The sequence below is a fragment of the Leptopilina heterotoma genome, unplaced genomic scaffold (genome assembly GCF_015476425.1).
Source record: "Leptopilina heterotoma isolate Lh14 unplaced genomic scaffold, ASM1547642v1 Lhet_220, whole genome shotgun sequence".
Lineage (NCBI taxonomy): Eukaryota > Metazoa > Arthropoda > Insecta > Hymenoptera > Figitidae > Leptopilina > Leptopilina heterotoma.
Genome location: NW_025110938.1, coordinates 1,388,963 through 1,408,417, shown reverse-complemented (window position 1 = coordinate 1,408,417; position 19,455 = coordinate 1,388,963). Strand labels below are relative to the sequence as shown.

At 22.8% G+C, this 19,455-nt stretch overlaps 2 protein-coding genes across 2 annotated transcripts; both read left to right on the top strand.

Annotated features, from left to right (window-relative positions):
- The first annotated feature begins 1,573 nt into the window (after window positions 1–1,573).
- LOC122502099 (spindle pole body component 110-like) lies at window positions 1,574–11,095 on the top strand. The gene is made up of 14 exons (XM_043611993.1): window positions 1,574–1,696; window positions 1,955–2,068; window positions 2,146–2,281; window positions 4,094–4,248; window positions 4,453–4,614; window positions 4,691–4,952; window positions 5,035–5,133; window positions 5,217–5,689; window positions 6,651–6,976; window positions 7,177–7,398; window positions 8,251–8,494; window positions 8,632–8,692; window positions 10,581–10,660; window positions 10,895–11,095. The coding sequence occupies exons 1-14, from the start codon at window positions 1,574–1,576 to the stop codon at window positions 11,093–11,095; spliced, it is 2,658 nt and encodes an 885-aa protein (XP_043467928.1).
- Window positions 11,096–11,434: 339 nt separating this feature from the next.
- On the top strand, window positions 11,435–18,724 carry LOC122502146. The gene is made up of 2 exons (XM_043612060.1): window positions 11,435–11,656; window positions 17,016–18,724. Exon 2 carries the CDS (start codon window positions 17,085–17,087, stop codon window positions 18,570–18,572), a length of 1,488 nt encoding a protein of 495 aa, XP_043467995.1. The 5' UTR covers window positions 11,435–11,656; window positions 17,016–17,084; the 3' UTR covers window positions 18,573–18,724.
- Window positions 18,725–19,455: the final 731 nt, after the last annotated feature.

Below are 19,455 nucleotides of genomic sequence, written 5' to 3'. Positions count from 1 at the left end.
TTCCAGATTTCAAACATGAGATAACACAAACAACTGTCGGAAGATGGATGTGGTAATCCGAGAACTCTAGAGGTATTTTGGAGGTAGCAGAAGATATCCCTCATATATATATATATATATATATTTATAAAGTAAAGTGAATATGCCACTCGAGGAATATTTTACGAACCCTTAATGCAGACAGTTGATATGTTCTATATAATGTACCTATTATTAAATTTATCTTTAATACTGTTCGTAATTTATCATCAAACATTAAATGTAATTCAAGCATTTTAAAAATTCATCAATTTTCTTCTTAAAATCCAATACTTTTTTAAAAGGGAGTTTTTAAATAACAATTTATAAGGATATTGCTAAAATAATTTTTAGTTCAAATTATTAATTAGCTTTCCACAGTTTTTCTGCGGATATCAAATTGAGACAAAAAAAAAAAAAAGAAACAGAACGTTGCAACACTTTTGATTCGTTTTTTGTCACAATTTGATATCCGCAGAAAAAACTCTGTTAAAATGGAATTTCCTGTTAAATTATATATTTAAATTCAAGTAAAAAGATAAAGTACCTAAAATTAAAAGGAATTTATTTTCAAACTCATATTAATAATACCTATTAATTATTTTATTTCATAATAAAAAAAGGCTTAAATACGATTATTAGTTTTATCGTATTATTTTCAACAACAAAAAATTTTAAACGAATTTAATTATTTATAAAAACTTTAATAAAATTTTAATAGTAAAACTATTAATTACAATTATTAACAAATTCGATTATTATTTAATAAATTAAAGAAATTTTTTGAAAAAATTTAATTATTATAAAAAACCTTTAATCGTATCTATTTTTTGGAAGAATTTAATTATTTTCTATATTTTAATAAGATTCTGAGAAGAAATTTTTTCTAAAAAAATAAAAAAAAATAAATTTTTTTCTAAAATTTTTAATAAATTTTAATAATTAATTGTTTAATTTCAATTATTAAGAAACACAATTTTAATTTTATTAAAATCTTTGATATTGAAAATCATTGAAATTATAGAAAAATTTTTGAAAATAATTGAAATTATAACAAGAATTTTTTTGCCATTTTTATGAAAATTGAAAATAATTGAACTTTGGAGAAGAATTTTGTTATTTATAAAGATAATTAGGATTTTTATGAGAATTTTTTTCAAATTTTGAACATAGTTGAATTTTATTTATTTTTTTAAATAATTCAATTTCTGCAATTCTTTTCCGTAATTTCTCCAAAATTGAATTTTTTTAGTGTTTTCAAGAAAAATTTAAATTAGAAAATTTTTAAATTCTATTATTTTTAAAATTGCTAATTTTATTTGAGAAAAAGGTAGTAAGAAGTTAGCCAGCGAATTGTTGCTGGTATAATAACTTGTAATTATTAGAATTAATTTTTTTATTACAAAACAAAAACGAATCGTAATAAATGTCAAATGTAATTTGATCAAAATAAAAAACAATAAAAAATTTTAGTGATTGCTTCAGTAGAATCTGATGACTGTAAAAAAAAATATGTAACAAACCATATTTTTGAATAAACTAAATTAAAATTAAAATGTCGACAAAAAGCAGCAAAATGCCAAGGCAAAAATCAGCTTCATCAACAACTGCAAATACAACAGCTAGCCTTCAAGTTTCATTACCTCAAATGTTGGATCTTGCTTTAGGAACACCTGAAGTATACCTAATTAATTACAATTCCAATTAATTAATTTTATTAATTATTTTTATCGAAAATTACAAAGAGTTTCTTTAACTACGTTGTAAACTATGTTTTTCTAACTACGACCAAGCAAAAACTTGTGGAAATATTCATAAATATAACCTTGAATTGACATAAATTAAAATATGAATAAATATCTTATTCTTTAATAAAAAATGAAATTAAAAATGAAATATAAATTTAAATTGACATTTAGGTGATTTTCACTACTAGGTAGGAGCTGTAAACTTTAATATTCTTCACAATTTTCTTCACGTTGTGTTGCATCAGATTAATTTAAGAACCACGAAAGTAGAGTACAGAGGTGAAGATGCAAAACGAATTAAGGCAAGTGGGCAAATAAAAAAAAAATAAATAAAAAAAATTATATAAAAATAATAAAGTAAATAAAAATAATTTAACAGACAATGGTTACCTCCCTAAAAGATGGACCCAGTCTACATTTACACGAATATAGTATTACTGACAATTCCGGTAAAGTAAAACAACGAATACATAGCGATCAGAATTTAACCGTAAATGTCGATATCTACACTGATGGTAAAGAAATAATACTTTTAAATTAAATTAAATTAAATTAATTTAGAATATAAAAAATTATAATAAAACTCTTTAAAACGATTTAATTATTTTCACAAATTTTTCGTACTTCAACAATTTTTAATATTTACTATTATAATAAAACTTTTTTAAAAAGAATTCAATAACTAAAAAAAAATGTTTATGTTCTTCGCAAACATTCAATTATTTTCATATAAATAAAAAAATTTTCACATGAATTCAATTATTCAAAACAGAATTTTCCTAATATTTTTCGAAAAAAAATCAATTACATATTCCAATAGATTTTTATAAAATTTTTCCCAAGAATTCAATTATTTTTATAAATATAATAAAATTTTTCTCGGAAATTCAATTATTTTTAAAAATTTTGAATAACAATCGTTGAAAGAATTCAATTATTTTTAATACGATTTTAAATGAATTGCGCGAAAAAAGCGCAAATATGTTAAAAAATTTCAATAAAATTCTTTGAAGGAATTCAATTATTTTTAAAAATTTTAATAAAATTCTTTATAATAATTAATTTGTTTTCAATAGAATTTTAATAAAACTTTTTGAAAGAACTCAATTATTTTCATAAATAATGTAGGTACAATTTTCAAAGAAATTCAATGTATTTAAAACACAACTTTCATAACATTTTTTGTAAAAAATTTTTTCTTTAAAAAGATAATTGAATTCCTATGAAATTTTTATTATTTATGAAAATAAAGAAATGTTTACCTACAATTTTATCGAAATTTTTTTTTTTAAATAATTTATTTCTTTTGGAAAATTTGATTAAAATTTATTGTAGATGTTAAAAATCACTGATTTGATAGAAATTTTTGAAAATAATTGAAATTTTGCCAAGAGTTGAATTAAATTTTTTGAAAATATCTAATTGAATTTCGAAGAAGAATTGTACATTATTATTTATAAAGAGAATTGAAATTTTGACAAGTATTTTGTAAAATTTTTTGAAAAAAAAATTTCTTTAAAAAGATTTTTTTTTATTTCTTCTCAAGAATGCAAATATTTTAAAAACTTAATTAAAGTTCGACGACAAAAATTCAATTATTTTCATAAATTTCAATTATTTTGAAGGATTTCACTTATTTTTAATATAATTTTAAATTAATTCCGCTAAAACGAAATTATTTTTAAAAAATTGATATAATTTTTTTCATAGAGTGTAATAATTATTTTTCCATTTTTAATTACATTTCTTGAATGAATTTAATTATTATCAAAAATTTGAATTCAATTTTTCCTAAAAATTCAATTATTTTAAAAAATGTTGATTTATAAGAATTCAAATTTAAGAAACATTCACAATTAAAGTTTTGAATAATTTTATTTATAGATTTCAACAAAAAAAAAAATGATTGAATTTTGAAAAAATTACTTTTGTAATTTTTAGAAATAATTTCAAAAATGCGTAACATTGAAATCATTGGAAATATGTTCATTTCCGTAGACAAAATAAATCTCGTATTTAAATATTTATTTCTCGAAAAAATTATTCCATTTTTGAATGTAATTACGAAATTATAAAAAATAGAGTCAAGTTTACTTTTTCGTAAGCTACTTTTTGCTACTATTTTAAAATTAATTATCGAGTCTAAAGCCTGAAACAATTATAATTTATGAAAATTATAATTATTAGCAGCTGATCCAAGTGGAAAAGTTTCAAGACGTTCTGTAAGTGCTAGAGAAACCAGATCCAAAGATGGTTAGTTTCAAAATTTTTCCATGAGAGTAAATAAACATTTATTGTTAATATTATTACGTAAAAATTATTTTTAGCAACAGATATTGAAGTAAATAGGAAAAAAGTAAAAGGTGTCAAGCAACAGATAACTGGAGGAGTGGAGGGAGAATTAGAGTCTGTAATTTTTGTAGAATCAGTGGTGGATGGTGGCACTCCAACTGCACTGAATTTTAACAAACTGGAAAATTCCGTAAATTCCATTCTTTATACATCATTGATATTTATCCTCTTCACCTTTGATTTCGTTTATTCAACATTTGTTGAACTTTGATTTTCGTTTTAAACTCTTTCTATTATTTATATTTATTTATTATTTATTTTATTATTAAATAAATTTAATGTACATAAATAAATGAATAAATAAATATAATTAACAAATATATTTTTCATTAAGGTACAAAAATTGCAGCAACAGTTTCAAGTTCTCGAAGAATTGGCAACAAATTCAGAAATAATAAATAAAGTCAAAGGAAACTCAGTGGATCCTCTCAAAGATATTTGGCAATTTATTAACATCAACAAGAGATTAGATGCCAGTGAACAGGGAATTAGTAAAGTTTGTATATCATTATAAATAAATAAAATATTTTTTACAAAAAACAATTTTTTCCATTTTTGAAAAATTGTTTCAGTTAACATCAATGCTGCAAGATATCATCAAAGGTGATAAAGTTGCATCAGAAAATGGAGCTGATCTAAAAACACAATTGACCGAAATCGATGATAGATTGTCAAGTCTAGAACGTCTACTGGAGGAAAAAAATTCAGAAAAAAAATCTACTGATAGGCAATCTTACTCCAAAGAATCGGAAAAATTAACAGATAAATCTGAGAAAACAGAATTAGATACTACTGTGGAAACTGTTGTTGAAAATTTAAACGAAAATAACCCATGTATTACCATAAAATTTAGTAATTAGTACCTAAATAGAAATAAAAAATTTTTATTTACACTTTCCATTAACTCTTCTTACAGATAATCAAATTCTGGCTAACGTCAATAATCTGAAAAATGATCTGAATCAGGTGCGAAACGACATTGCGGAATTACAATCTAAATTCACGGATTCAAAACGTAAAATGATTTTTGTTTTCTAAAACAATATCTTAAGATAAAATCAGGGCAGATGTAGAATAATAACTCGCATTTATATTTAGCAAATCCCAAAGCAGATGGAGAAACAGAACCCACAACTCAAAAAATCATTGGAAGTGAAAATAAAAATCAAAGTAATAGTTCAATTGTACGTGGAGAAGAAAACAATGATTCTAAATCGAGGGAAAAACATGAAGAAGAAACACTTGAGAAACAGAAACCGGAAGAGAGAGAAAAAAGTGAAAATTCAACATCCAAAATTGCTGATGAAGAAGGAGCTCCAAATCCCGAAAATTTGGACTTACGTCTGAAAAATGTAGAAAATGATTATGATACTGCTTTAAAGGAACTAAATAAAAGAATCGAAAACATTGAGAAGAGTACAGGAAATAATTTAATAAATGATGTCAATACTGATACAGAAACAAAAATTAATGAACTTGACACTAAAATTAAGAAACTCGAAGAAGAAATAAAAAAATTAATTCAGACAGACAAAGCTCAGGAAGATGGAGAAAATTCCATCAGTACAAACGTAAATAAATAGAATTGTATTTTTCGATTAAAATTAGGGGAATGTAGTCAAGGTTGGCCTACTGTCTAGGTAGGCCACTCGCGTTTTTTTGTCAAGTTCACTAGCGCCACCTACGCGCATTTTTGTCGAAGCTTGTCTTAGTGAAACCTAACTTTTTGTTCAATTACATTTTCGGAAAATCGAAAATTGTGTTTTCTGTGACGTCGGTACAAAAAAAGCTCAAAAAAAGTTTTGTGCATAATGTGAAAAACCATTAATAAAAGATAAAAAACAAATTGAATCGTCAAGGCAAGTATGCAGAAAATTTGTGGGACTCATGGTTGAAAGGAAAACAAAGTAAAAAATCGAATCCCGAAACGTATTTCTTTATGGTTACAACAATTCGGTAATGTTACTTACTGTCAAGGTCGGCCACTATGTGTTTAAAATGCGCAAAGTTGAGGACGAGCTACTTCATTTGCAAAAACTGCAATTCTGTATAACTCATAATATAATTGATCATCTTATTAATATTTTTATTTAATTTTATTAATATTTTAGTGCAAAACTTTTTTTTATTTATATTTATTTTTTTATATTGTTTATTGTTATTATTTTGTTATTTCATTAAGTTACAAACTGTAAACAATAAAGAATCAATTTTCCGTAACTCCAAACATGTTATTTTATTTTTTAACGATTAATGCCCTTTGAATTTTAAACATGGCCGACCTTGACTGTAATGGCCAACCTGGACTACAAATTTTTTTTTTTTTAAATCTTTATAACTTTTTCATTTTTAAACCTGTCAATTTACTTTGTACAGAAAAAATGTTCCTATTAAACAGGACTTTCCAACCATATACTTCAATTGTCCAAATTCATTTTTAAAAAAAAGTTATAAACAAAAGTCAAAAAGGTGGCCGACCTAGACTATGTTCCCCTACATATTAACAATTTTCTAACATTTATAATATTTCAGGCATTACAAGAGCAAATCGAAGTTCTAAAAACTATAAAAGTTGATAAGGAACATTTCCAGGATGCTTTAGCAAATAAAACCGTAACACGTGATGACCTCACACGTGGACTCGAAGAAGCTCTTGACAAACTGAATCAACAGGAATCAATATGGCAACGGGCATTAGATGAAATACAAAAGGAGATCGAGTGCAAACTTGATAAAGAAGAAATTTCCCCTTTCAAAGAATCAGTTGATGATAAATTTCAACGACTACAGGAAAAAATGAAAACACTTCTCGAAATGAAAGAACCAAATGAAGCAGCAGCAACTAGAAAGATGCTTAGGTTTCTATTATAACTACTCTCGTCATCACTGATTTACATTAATGATCAAATCTCTAATTATTTAAAGAAGAAATATTTTTCCAATCGTATCTCATAATTGGAAAGATTCGGAAAGATTCGAAACACTTCTTAAAATATTTAGAGATTTCATTTCAGTTTTCACTTTTTTCTATATATTATATATTTTATAATTATTTCAGAGATGTGCAATGCTTATCATGTGACAAGGATGTTGTAATGAGAATGCATGACAATAATCCAATGTACGCTAATGCATTCTCATCAATTAAAAAAATGCAACTTAGAGCAACACAACCGAAAAAATTGTCACCGCAAAGAAAAGATATGCTTTATTTAGAAGCTGCACTAAAAGAAGAAAGAAATTCAAAATTTAAGAATTCTTCTTTACCGAGAAATGCAAAGTAAGAACAATAGGGTTGCCACAGGTCAGGGAATTCAGGGAAAAGTCAGGGAAAGTACAATTGATCAGGGAAAAGTCAAGGATTTTTAATTTAAAAGTACTGGAAAAAATTAAATGTTTCAATTTATAAAAAAAATTCTCAATTTTTGTGTCTTTTTTGTTTGACTCATAAACTATGAAATCACAACGAATTCTAAAAAAAAACTTTCACTTTTTTCTCTTTATGACAACAATTTATTTTAAAAAACTAAATTCTATTGAAGAACTGCCATAAAGTTATTACTTATAAATCATTTAATTCTTCCTCAAAATTCAATAATTATATTCAGGCATTTTAATAAAATTCATTGCAAAATTCAATTATTCTCAAAATTAATAAAATTCAATTATTTTCAAAAATTTTTTATAAAATTCATGGCAAAAATTCAATTATTTTCAAAAATTTTTCTTAATTCAATGATTTTATTAAAATTTGTCAAAAGAATTCAATCATTTAAAAATTTGTTGATAAAATTCTTTAGGAGAATTAAATTTTAAGAAACATTCAATTATTCAATAAATTATTTATTTTGATATTTAAAAAATTAAATTCTCATTGAATTTTCAATTACTTTCAAAATTTCTTCACAATAATTCAATTATTTTCATAAATAATAAAATTCATCGCAGAATTTCAATTATTTTTAATTCAATTTTAATTGAATTCCTCGAAAATTGCAATTACTTTTGAAGAATTTTAATTTCCAAAAAGTGGATGAAATCAGAATTTTTGATTCAAACTTTTGTATTTTATTTTGATCCAATTTGGTATCAATTTGATACTTTTAAGAAAACTGTGAATACGTTTTTTTAGTTTTAGTAATCGATATTGCGGAGGAAGTCACACAATTATATCGCCACAGCAGAAAATAATGAGAAATGGCAATTTTCTAAATCAATGGGGCTCTCAAGTTTTTGAACATCCAGCTGGTGTCATTAAGGGATCTGATGGAAAAACATATTACAGTCGACCAATGATTAATGGAAATAATAATAAAACTGAGCAGAAAATTTGCGAGCCATGTGATAATAAATGCTACTCTAAACAACCATCAAAAGTAATTTAACATTTTTATTTTTTTAATTTAAATTTAATTTAATTAAATTTAATTTTAAAAAATCAACATTTTATTTATAAGATTTCTGTCTTATTATTATTACCATTATTATTAATTATTATTATTATTTTAAATAGGAAAATATCATTTCTCAGCCTAATCAACAAAATATTTCGAAAAATGGAAGCTACGTATCTGGTACAAAATTATTTTTATTATGTCCCTAAGTTTATTAGATCGACGCTAAGCGCCAAAAAGTTTCCACCTTCCACAGACTTAGAAAAATTAAACAATTTTTTTAATGATTTCAAATAAATTATAAACATAATTTTAGATAAATAATAAAAACTTTCAGAACTATTTGAAAAAAATAAAATTTAATACAAAAATGAAACACTAAAAAACCAGTTTTCGACGCTTAGCGACGATACAAAATTAACATTTCTTCAAAATTTTATCAAAATTATTAAAATTATCTACTTGAGAATATCAGGGTTGCCACAGATCAGGAAAGTCAGGGAAAGTAGAATTGGTCAGAAAAATCAGGGAAAAGTCAGGGATTTTTATTAAAAATACTGGAAAAAATTAAATTTTTAGAATTTATAAGAAAATTCTGAATTTTTGTGTCTTTTTTTCATAAAGTTTAATTGAATTTTTATTGAAATTATTCGGAGTTTTTATTTTTTATTAATATTTCATAGAAGAATTTCTAAATAATTGAAATTTCACGTAAAATTGAATTGTAAACAAATAGATTTGGAAATTCTCAAAGAACTTTTTCAAAAATTATTAAAAATAATGGATTTCATAGAAGAATTTTAGTTAAAAACACGAAAAAAATGTAATTTTGGAAAAGTAACAAATTATTGCAAAAATTCAATAATTTTCAAGAGTAATAATATTCTTTGGAAAAATTAAATATTGTTCAAAAACATTTAATAAAATTGGATGCAAGGATTCATTTATTTTCATAATTATAATAACGCATTCTTCGGAAGAATTTAATTATTTTTATGGTAAACAGTAAAACTTTTTTCAAAAATTATTTATTCACGAAATAAATCAATTATTTTCTAGAAATTTAATAAATCCTTGAAAACAATTCAATTATATTTTAAAATAGTCAAATCTTTGCAAAAATCCAATTATTTTCAATAAAATTTCAGGGAAGAATTCAATTTTTTTCTTAATTCGTTATAAAATTTTTCAATAGAATTCAATTATTTGTAATACAATTTTAATCAAATTCCTCGAAAAATGTAATTATTCTGAAAAATTTGATTAAGATTCGTTGAAAGAATTCAATTATTTAAAAATTTGTTGATAAAAAATTCCTTTATGGGAATTGAATTTTAAGAAACATTCAATTATTCAATAAATTTTTTTATTTTATTTAAGTAGTAAACGGGACTGTGCCCTTTCGTACAAAGTACTCTTAATACTTAATTATTTGTATTTAAATAATTGAATTTTTAAAAATAATTGAATTTTGAAAATGTTTCAAATTAAAAGTCTTTAAAAATCTGAATTTTTCATACTTTTTACTAAAAATTCTGTAGAATTAATTTTTTTCAAAAAGTTTAATTGAATTTTTATTGAAATTATTTGGAGTTTTTATTTTCTATTGTATATTTAATTTAAAAAATGTCGAATGACTGTAATTCCAAAATTGGATTGTAAACAACTTAATTTAATTTAAATTCTTTAATTTAATTTAATTTAAAGAAGAATATTAGTTAAAAATTGTAGAAAATAATAATTGAATTGAAACGATAAAAATAATTTTGAAGAAAAATCGTGAAAACATGTTATATAGATAGATAGATATTTATTTAAAAATGAAGTTATTGATGTTTTCGAATAATTTTACAATTAACGAAATTCGTAAATAAATGTAATGTAGAACATTTTTTTTTTTTGAGTATCTAATAATTTTTAAAGTGAATCAGACTATTTTTTAGGTTCAGAGAAAAGGTAAAAAAATTTTCTGGAAATCAGGGAAAAGTTAGGGAAAAACAAAGTTAAATTTTTGTAGCAACCCTGAATATATTAAAGTTAGTTTAAAAAATAGTAAATAAATTTTCAGAATTTGAAGAAAAACCGGAAGATAAAGCATTTGTGGACTCACATGAAAATTTTTATGAACATTCAAACTATGAAGACGAGGTAAAAAGGAATCATAATCTTTTACATAAAAAAAATATATGTATTACTTTTATGACCTTCATTTATTTAAATGAATAATTTTCGAAAACCTTATTGGGTTTTATATTACCTATATTTTATATTATTATTATATTTTAATATTAATTTTAATATTAAAATTAGAAAAGAAATTAAAGATATTCCAGAATAAATAGAAAATTAATTTTACAAAACATATTTTATTTTCATATATAGATGACGTTAATTAAAGATCCACCACCTCCACCATCTTCTCCATTACAAGAAAAATTATCAGAAAACGAGCAGCAAGAAGATATAAACGAGGAACAATTGCGAAATTCAAGAACAAATAACGAAGAATCAAAATCCATGGAAAAAATTACTTTTCAGGAGGATAACTACTTTGATGAAGATGAAGATGAAAATGAAAATTAACATGTAGCACAACTTTGTCAATTTTTATTAAATTATTCAAAAAAAAAATTATTGTTTTAACTTGGAAATGTTAACAAATTCAATTAATTAACTAATTTTAATTACGATATCGATCATTATATTATTAATGAATTATTTATTTTAGTGAGAAAATGCGACAAGGCGAAATTTTATAATATCAAGAAATAAAATTTTGAAAACTGAAACATATATAATATATTTGACTATTTATGAATATTCTCTTTACACAGTTAGAAATAAAATTTACTGCGTAAAAAATAATTTTATTGTAAGCAATATGTACATTCCCACCTGTATTACTCCCCACTTCATATGTGTCTTGAAATTTTAAACTTGTCACTCGAATTCTTCACTTCAACTGTACAGGTTCTTTTTTTAAACAAAAAAATAATCACATACAGAAGTTTAAAAATTCTATAAAGAGTTTTAAGTTTTATTAAATCAGAAAATAATATTTTGATCAGTCGCTTACCTCAAGTGCTTTGCAGCAGTGTCCAGAACTCTTCAAACATCCTAGGGTCTGAAAGAAGAAAAAAAAAGGTAAGATTTATTTGAATATCAAATAAAAAAATTTGTATTAATTTTTAATTATTATAATTAGCTGGTAAATAAACTTCGCACGTTACTAAGTTATACTTTTACTTTTTAGTTAGTTTCTTAATAAATCAATTTTTTTCTCTGAGTAAACTTATAATTTTATTATAAACCATATTTTTATCATAAGCCACATTTGAACAAGAAAACTAACCAATTAATTAATTTATTTATTTATTATTATTAATTTATTAATTATTTTTCGAGTGTGAAATATATGTTTATTAACCTAATAATTATTTATAATAATTGTAACCTAATAATAATAATCTTGTCGGGGTGACAAGTTCATAAAAATGAATAACTGAAAAGATAAATTAGAAATATAAGGAAGAAAATTTGAGTTGAATTCAAAAAAAATTTCAATTCAATTATAATTTTCAAAAAAATTTTTAACTAAAATTCATTTATTTACATTTATTTGCGAATTTCTTTAATTGCAAATTTATTCGAAAACATTAACTACTTCTTTTTTACATTAATATTAAATTACTAGGGGAGAGTTGTCAGGGTTGGGCAGTGTTTAGGGTTGAGCCACCGCGTTTATTTCGTTTTATCGCACTAGCGCCATCTATCTTTTTACGAAAATTCTTGCTACTAATGTCAGCCATCTTCTCATATGAGTCGCAGTTAAATATACGAACCTATACTTGACTATCGTACCTATACCACTTTGTGATATAGGCTCAGCAAAAACTTTTTTGTGGTGTCAAAAAAAGAGAACTAAATGTAGAAGAAATGTGCCAAAAGCAAAAGAAGTTTACAGAAATTGTTCATTAAGATGATATGTGAAAATCTGTAAAATATTTTGGTGTTTGTGTCACGCGTTTGTGTTCTGTGCCCCTAGGACGCAAAACGACGCGTGAGTCAGAGTTGGGCCATGAGGGAAATTTTGCAATTACAAAGCGTACTTGCAACAGAAATTCATTTTTTCACTTAAATAGGTGTTAAAAACTCCATTTTCACTGGAAAGAGAGAAAAAAATTTTTTTTGATAACCTTTTTTCATTTTTTCAATTTCTCAATTTTGGATTTCGTTCATGAGGAATAAATTATCTAAAGTTATATGAAAATGCATAATATGGGATTTTATTTTAATTTAATGGTTCCTTTCCTCATTCCCAAGTGTCATTCTATCATTTGAAGGTCATTTTTAATCATTTACCTAAATATTTCATTGATTTTCTACAGTGTCCCAACTCTGGCAACATTTTTTTTTTTTAAATTGCTTATAACTCTGAAACTTTTGGTCCGATTTTTTTACAATGTTAAGGAAAAACATTGCATTTGAGTTGATCTTTCCAAAAATATTCGCAAAATCGCGAAATTCGTTCTACAGGGGAAGTTATGAAGAAAAGTCAAAACTATGCCCAACTCTAACAACTCTCCCCTATTTCTTGAAATAAAATATTTTCAAGATTTTTTGAAAATGTTCTTTGAGAATTTTCAAATTTTTATTTTACAATTCAATTTTACGAAATTTCGATTATTCGGAAATTCTTCAATTAAATATATTTTAGAAAATAAGACCATTAAATACCTAGTTTCAAAAGAAAATTGGAATTAAAATTTTTCAAATAAATAAATTCTATACAGATTTGTTCGTTAAAGGTACGAAAAATTCCAATTTTCAAGGATTTTAATTTGAAACCTTCTCAAAATTTAATTATTTCTTAAAATTCACGCTATAATGCTTTTAATATTCAGTCATCTAAAATTTTAAATTGAAGTTCATTTTTAAATTAATTTTTATTAGAAATTGAATGTTTCTTAAAATTGAATTCTCATTATAAAATCATAAATTTTTTAAATAATTGAATTGAATATTTTACGCGAATTCAATTATTTAATTAAACAAAAAATAAATAATTTATTGAATAATTTAATGTTTCTTAAAATTTACTTCTCATCGAGCTTCTCATAAAGAATTTTTATCAACAAATTTTTAAATAATTAAATTTTTTCGAGGAATTTTAATTAAATTTTTGAGAATAATTACATTTTTCGAGGAATTCGATTAAAATTTTATTAAAAATAATTGAAAACCTGCGATGAGTTTTCTGAAAAAAATAAACAGATATATTATTTTAGCCAATTTGTGTATTAAAAAATTTGATAAGAATGTAAAATTTCTTTTTTTTTGATAAAATTTTATTTATTTTATTATCAACGAATGTATAAAATGCTTTTTCACAAAGTTTCTATCAAGAACATAAAATATTTTTAAAGTTACTTCACACTTTTTTTTCTATAACTTTTTATATTTTTATTTAATTGCAAATTTTTATTTTTTCTCTATAATCTATTCAATATGCGTGGGTATTATTTGTTGGTTAAAAGTTTAAAAAAATAATATTGAAATATTACTTGAAAAATATTTACTAACATTTGAAATATTTTGCAAAATTTTATGTTTCATATTTTCAATGCATTTAAATATATTTAAAATTTTAGAATATTGACAAATTTTTACATATTTTATAATTTCAAGAAAGTAGTTCGCACTTTTTAAATTTATTAAAATAAAAAATAAATAACCCTAATAGCAATGCATATTTAATAAATAAAAAGAAAATGTTACTTAATTCACCACTAGGTAGTTTTTATTTCATTTTTATAAATAAAGAATTTATTTATTAAAAAGTATAAAATTGTTATTAATTTTTGTTAAATTCGTGAAATGTTTTTTGTCGTTATTACTATCATAATATTCTAAAAGATAATTTCACAGAATAATACTATCTTCCTTTGTAGATAAAAAAAAACTTAATATTTTTAAAACTAAAAATAATTTCTTTTTAATCTTGTTGATTTAACTGCAACTTTTCCATTAGTTCACTGTACATATTATTCAAGGTCTTTTTAATAAGAAATTTTATAAAATTCACAGAAATGAAGATTACTTCTTTTTCGAAGTAAAAAAAAATATATAAATTAAAAAAAAATTTTACGGACTTTAGTTCGTGAAATTTTTTGTCCATACCAATCAGTAACTTCTGGCAATCTCTAATTAATTACTGATTAGTATATGATAAATATTTTATTGACAAAAATTTCCAAAAAGTGTACGCAAAAAAAATACTGGAAAATTTTATAAAAAGCGTTAAAAAGGGCAAAGAAATAAGAGCAACTTTTTTTGTTAAATTACATTTTATTATTTGTGAAAAAATTAACCAAAATTCAATCATTTCCAAAGCATTTCAAGTAATAAACGTATTAAAAAATTTGATAACTTAAAATGTAACATTTTCTTTTATAATATTATTATAAAATTTTATATTTCAATAAAAACAAATATTCGAAATGCTTTTTTCACGAAATTGTTATCAAAACCAAAAAGATATTTGTACTAACTCACGATTTTTTTCAATAACTTTTTTATATTTTTATTTAATTGGAAATTTTTATTTTTTCTCTATTTTTTCAATAGGCCAGATTAGAAGTTTAAAAAAAACTGATAAATTTAAAAAAAATACATTTAAAAAATTTGAATTTATAATTTTCAGTATTTACTTTATAAATATTTTACAAAATTTTTTTTTCTTTTCAATACATTGAAAAATATATTCTAAATAATTTTTAAATATACAAAATAATCTTGAATTTTCTCCCAAAATTAATTTGATTTAATTTATTTACAAAATATTCTATTACTGTTAAAGTTCGAATCAAGTTAATCACAGTATTTCTTAACTTTTATAATTTAGCATTACAAAGTTTTTATTTTATTTTTGTTAATAAAAAATTTTTTTAATAAAAAATATAAAATTATTATTAATTTTTGTTAAATTCGTGAAATGTTTTTAGTCGTTTATATCATCATTTCAAAAGATATCCTTTGAAGATAAAAAAAAATTTAATATTTGAAAAAAAAAAATTTTTTAAACTTATAAATTATTTCTTTTTAATATTGTCGATTTATCTGCAACTTTTTCTACTGGTTCACTGTACATAATATTCAAGGTCTTTTTGAATAAAAAAATTGTATAAAATTACAAAATTTATTTTAAGCGGTTTATATTGCCAGCAAAGTTTCATTGGCAAATAAAAAAGAATAAAGTGTTAAAGATTATTTCTGTTTTTCAAACGCAGTTAAAAAATAATTTGCACCTACTTTTTTTTTATTAAAATTATACAATTGTTAGTTAAACTATAAAAGGGAAACAATAAATAAAATAAGACTAATAAAAAAGAATAATGTATATTAAAAAAAAATTCTATTATATTTTACAATTAAATTACTTTTATAAATTTTTATGGTAAATTTGTTTATAAATTTTATATATTTAATTAAATACCGTACATTTTTTTTTTAAAAACAATTTAGCAATATTAACTTTGCTTCATTCTTGAAAGTTTTCATAAGATTTTCAATTATAAAAATATTTGAAAAAAATTTATGAAAATTAATTTCATTTTATTTGTTTTAAAAAATGTAATTAAAACAATTTTGGAAATAATTTATACAATTTTTTAAATTGCGAACTAGAATTATTTGAAAATATTAAAAATTTGATTTTTACGCGGTTTTGAATTTTTTTTTTAAATTCCAGGCCCAAAAATAAAATTGTTTTAATAAATTTTTAGCTACTTACGACAAAAAAAAATATAAAATCCTACAAGTAAATTATTAATGAAATAAGTTATTAATTTTTAATTTTATAAATAATTATACAATTTAATTAACAGTTTTGTTTAATTTTCTAAAACCAAATTTAATTTTAATTAATTCTTTTCGTTGCAATGAAGATGTTAATATAAATCCTGAAAGTTAATCCCCTTTGTGTAATTTCATTCAAAAAATTACAAACATAATCTACAATGACATTTATATTTGAAAGTAGACGAAAAGAGAAAAATTAAAAATTTTACTTTTGTTTAGAATTTTTCACAATTAAACGAGTATTTTAAACATTTTAATATATCTCGATTTCTATAATGTAACCAAAAATTATTTTTGAATGAAACACAATAATAATTTTGATTCAATACATAATATAAGTCCTGCGATGATTTTTATTATTTATGAAAATAATTGCATAGTTGCTAAGAATTTTATTAAAATTTTCAAAAATAATTGAATTCTTGCAAACGATTTTATTAGAATTTTTTAAAAAAATAATTGAATTTCCAAGAAGAAATTTATCTTGTGATAAATAATGTTATATATCGTCGCGAAAAAACGCCACGTAAATTACAACACTTATTCATGTTGTAAATTACATGTCATACTTTTTCGTAAGGGTAATAACGGTACAAATAAAATAAAAGTTATCTAACTTTCAGTTATTCTTTGTATTTTTCAGGAGTTAGCTCCCAAAAGTTGATTTTTAAATTGTTATTTTGGATAAAGATTATCACTTATCAAAAAAAAAATGATTTCAATAACAATCATCTGTATACTAATTTCACTGGCCAGTGGTAAAAATATCGATAGAATGTCATTAATGGATTTAACAAATTCTCTCTTGCAAATGGAGGAAACTATGAGAAAGCTAGACATATCTGAAGATTCGGCAATTTTCTTGGGCAACACTAAAGCTGGAAGAAGTACATTAATTAATTACATAATTGGCAATACATTGAAAGCTGAAAAAAAATCAAGATTTGATCCAGTAGTAATAGTAAAAGCAGACGAAAAATCCAAAGGACCGATTATTGGCGATGGACCAACCTCAGTCACTACAACCCCAACAAAATGGTATTCGAGAAATCTTCCCAATTTGGCCCTTTGGGATACTCCTGGATTTGAGGACAATAGAGGTTCAATACAGGACATCACTAATGCTTTCTCTATATTTACATTGGTGAAAAGTGTTAAATCATTAAAAATTATTCTAGTTATCGACATTAAGGACATTACGGAAGATAATACACAACAGTTTTTATCACTTTTAACTTCTATTGAAAATCTTTTTGGAAATAATTTTACCCATTTTTTTCCAAGTACAACAGTAATTTTTACTAAAGTGGCCAGAAATATTGGCGGTAATCCAATTGATTATGAATACGTCAACTATCACTTAGAAAGTCATTTTTTATCAGACACTAATTTAAGATGGTCCGAAATTGCAAAAAATTTCACACACTATCTAATAAAAAATACTAAACGTGTTGCCCTCTTCAGGAAAATGATGAAAACAGGTTACGTTACCAAGGATGAGGTTGATGTTGGAATTTTTGAGGCTATTAATAGTTCTACTAAAACAGAAGCGAACCTACTCCAGACGGTACGTCCGAGTATTTCACCTTCTTCAATGATTAGCCTGTACCAAAGTCAAGAAGAATTAGTGTTAGAGGAGGGAATTACAGAGATAGCTTCCATTCTGTCATTAAAGGCAAATAAAACGGAAGAAACTTTAAATTATTTGGAGAATAGAAGAGAATTAGAAAAAATTACAAAAGAATTACAACCAATCGAAATGGCTCTTGAAGAAACTTTGACGATTAAGAATGATTTGAGGAAAAAAATGAATTCTTTAATCAACAGTTATGACAATATTAAGGCAGGAATAGACCATACCAAATTGTTGAAAAATGCTCAACTTATAAAGTCTACTGAAGATAAATTATATGTAAACATAAGTAAACATTTAGAGTTTAGCATTGATGCTATTGCATTTTCCATGAAACTAAAAATGAGAACATTGAATTCCATTGCTACAATGAAATTAGACGGAAAAAATGACACTTCAAATGCAACAATCATTGTAACTCCAGAAGAAAGAAACATATGTTTAGAAATATTAACAGAATTCACGAAGGTGATAGATGAAGATAATGACAGTTTTCTGTATAAAATTAAAACATTTTTCTTTTCATTTTACTACGGCATTAAATTGACTATAAACTGTGGGAATTAAAAATCGTAAGATAAATGACATAACTCGGATATTGAACATCATTAATGATGATCCAAATGTATTTTCACAATTCGAAATATTTTTAAATTATACTATTTGTTATCATGTTCGAATTTGTGTAAATTAATAATAAAAAAAATTTATAAAAAGTACATTTTTTATTTATAAAAAATACCACAAAAATTTTTAATTGAAAATTTTTCATTAAGAAGTAGGAAATATACTCATTTTATGCATAATTTTTATTTCTCAATAACAATTCACAATTTTTCATAAGAAAATAATTTGCATCAATTCTATTTCTTAATTTCCATTGTTTTAATAAAATTCAAAGTTTTTAAAAAAATTAAGGAAAAAAATGTTTATGAATTTCTATTTGTCAATTAGAATATTTAAATGAAACTGGAAATTTTTGATTTTTTCGAAAAGAAAGGAAAAAATTTTATTAAAAAAAATGTTCTGTTAAAATTTACGAATATCTTTAATTGTAAAATTATTCGAAAACAATAATTTCTTTTTTAAATATTGTAAATATTTCATTATTATTTTATTTTTCCTCAGGAATTCAAATTCTTCAAAACATTCAAATTCAAACATAAAGAAATCTTTATGTTTTACAACATATATAATATTTATTTTAAGGAATCAAATTATAATTTTACTAAAATTTATTGTATTAAAGAATTTTATAACAATTTGTGAATATAATTCAAAACTTTTTGAAGAATTTTATTAAATTTTTTTAAAATAATTGAATTCCTGAGAAGAATTTAAATAATAATTGATGAAAATAATTGAATTAATAAGAAACATTTCGCTGTCTATATTTATTAAGATAATTTAATTCTTGACGAGAATTTTAAAAAAATTTTGAAAATAATTT

What these genes read in the sequence shown, in the direction of transcription:
- LOC122502099 (XM_043611993.1), top strand. Translation starts at nt 1,574, where the DNA reads ATGTCGACAAAAAGCAGCAAAATGCCAAGGCAAAAATCAGCTTCATCA. An exon ending in TTAACAAACTGGAAAATTCC is followed by an intron (nt 4,249 to 4,452) that starts GTAAATTCCATT and finishes TTTTTCATTAAG; the next exon opens with GTACAAAAATTGCAGCAACA. An exon ending in GTGAACAGGGAATTAGTAAA is followed by an intron (nt 4,615 to 4,690) that starts GTTTGTATATCA and finishes AAATTGTTTCAG; the next exon opens with TTAACATCAATGCTGCAAGA.
- LOC122502146 (XM_043612060.1), top strand. Translation starts at nt 17,085, where the DNA reads ATGATTTCAATAACAATCATCTGTATACTAATTTCACTGGCCAGTGGT.